The sequence below is a fragment of the Littorina saxatilis genome, linkage group LG9, assembly GCF_037325665.1.
Source record: "Littorina saxatilis isolate snail1 linkage group LG9, US_GU_Lsax_2.0, whole genome shotgun sequence".
In the NCBI taxonomy this organism is placed as follows: domain Eukaryota; kingdom Metazoa; phylum Mollusca; class Gastropoda; order Littorinimorpha; family Littorinidae; genus Littorina; species Littorina saxatilis.
The window spans coordinates 45,991,758-45,993,489 of record NC_090253.1 but is presented as its reverse complement, the minus strand read 5'-3'; the positions used below and the strand labels follow the sequence as shown (position 1 = coordinate 45,993,489).

Here is a 1,732-nt window from a genome sequence, read left to right as displayed (position 1 = left end):
TTATCTGTTCAATCTAAGTGCACGTTACTGGAATGGTCATTAATCTTCTACTCTTATTTGCAATTTTTGAATGTGTTAGTCTCAAACGTAAATCAATGTTTTAAAGTTACATGTTTTCAGTGAAGTGCTATTCACTTCTCATTCAAAGAGGTGTCAATGCGAGATCATGAAGGAGCTTTCAGCTAAGTTAAAGCAGACGACTCAGGGGAAAGAACTGAGAAGCAAATTGAGAATAACTGCCCTTAGTACGAAACCGGAAAGCTGGCATTTTGGGCTCTTTGTTTTGCGATTCTGCTCGATTCACTGTAATTTCAGTACTCTATTTAACTTTAAGGTTATCATGGCAGATGCTAAGAAAGTTGGCATACTCCTCCATTTCAATTTTGAAGAGCCTGAGGTAAGTAAAACGGTTTTAACTGGAGGTGAATTCGTGCAAAACAGAAAATTCTTTTGGCAAGAAGTGGTTTGCTTTCCTAGTTTCGTTTTTACTCTTGGACTCTCGTGTAGCTGAAATGAATATGTTTAAGAATGGATCTTTCTTAATTGGCGTTTCCAATCCGCGTTTGAACTAAATAATTCAAAATGGGGGTCGATCGTTTGATGTTTGCTATAAGTGCAGGTGGCTGATTACACCTAAACACGCACACACGTGGGGATCAGTCGCTGCTAGCCTTCCACTGGGAGCAACCCGAATTTTCCAGCAATGTGTAACAGTGGAACCCGGCTTTTAAGACCCCACCCCCCCCCCCCCCCCCCAATGTTAGACTTCCTCCTTTGTAAGACCCAATTTTCTTAGACTTTTTGTTAATAACGTCTGTAAATTTACCCCTATTTTAAGACTCCCTCGTTTTTAAGACCTGATTTTCTCAGATTTGTGGAGGTCTTTAAAGGGGGGTCCCACTGAAATAAAGTAATGGAAAATGGAAATAAAGAAAGTAATGCTCTTGCAGGTGCTGTACCCACTGTACCGCTTCCAGGAGGCTGGCTACCCCACCGTGACCATCGGACCGGTGAAAGGCACCACCTACAATGGCAAACACAGCTACCCTGTCGTGGCTGATATGTCTGTCACTGATGTCAAGGCTGAGGTACACTTTGAGAAATGTGTGGGGGAAAAAACCAATAAACAACGATATAAATACACACGCATGCATGCTCAAACACACACACTATGCATGCATTCACACAGCGTGCGCATGCACACACACACACACACACACACACACACACACACACACACACACACACACACACCGAAAATGGTTATTTTATGCAATGTTTAACCACGAAAATACACTAGCTGGTTAATGATTTTCTTCTTCTTCTTCTTCTTCTTCTTCTGCGGTCAATGATTTAACAATCGTGACAGTGAACAAACCAGGCAGGTTTGAAATGATTAGAATTGGTTTGATTATAGCACTCTGCTTTTCTTTGGTTACAATTTTAAATGAAAGTGTAAATTAAAACCTAGTGAAGGAGAGTGCTAAGGCCCCCCCAAAAATAGGTCTGTTTACGGTAACATAGGGTGAAAAAATAGGGTCGGTAGGTCGGCTTTCTTTTTTCTTTTTTTTTCCCCATTTCCTTTTTTTTTTTTTTTCTCCCCTCTCTATGATGTTTCACAGTTCATTTCTTCTCATCAATCCCTGTTTTTGCCCAACATAACTATAAACAGTACTTTGAGCTTACCTCCCTTCTGTCGTCTGCTGTTTGAGCGCAAACAGCTCTATTTTGG

The 1,732-nt window shown here is 40.9% G+C and overlaps 1 protein-coding gene across 1 annotated transcript in view; it reads left to right on the top strand.

Annotated features, from left to right (window-relative positions):
• The first annotated feature begins 230 nt into the window (after positions 1-230).
• Positions 231-1,732, top strand: part of LOC138976229 (general stress protein 18-like) — a 30,525-nt gene continuing 29,023 nt past the window's right edge. The window contains exons 1-2 of the mRNA XM_070349062.1: positions 231-397; positions 951-1,088. Coding sequence (XP_070205163.1) covers positions 341-397; positions 951-1,088 — 195 coding nt within the window. The 5' untranslated portion in view covers positions 231-340. The remainder of the gene's footprint in view (positions 398-950; positions 1,089-1,732) is intronic.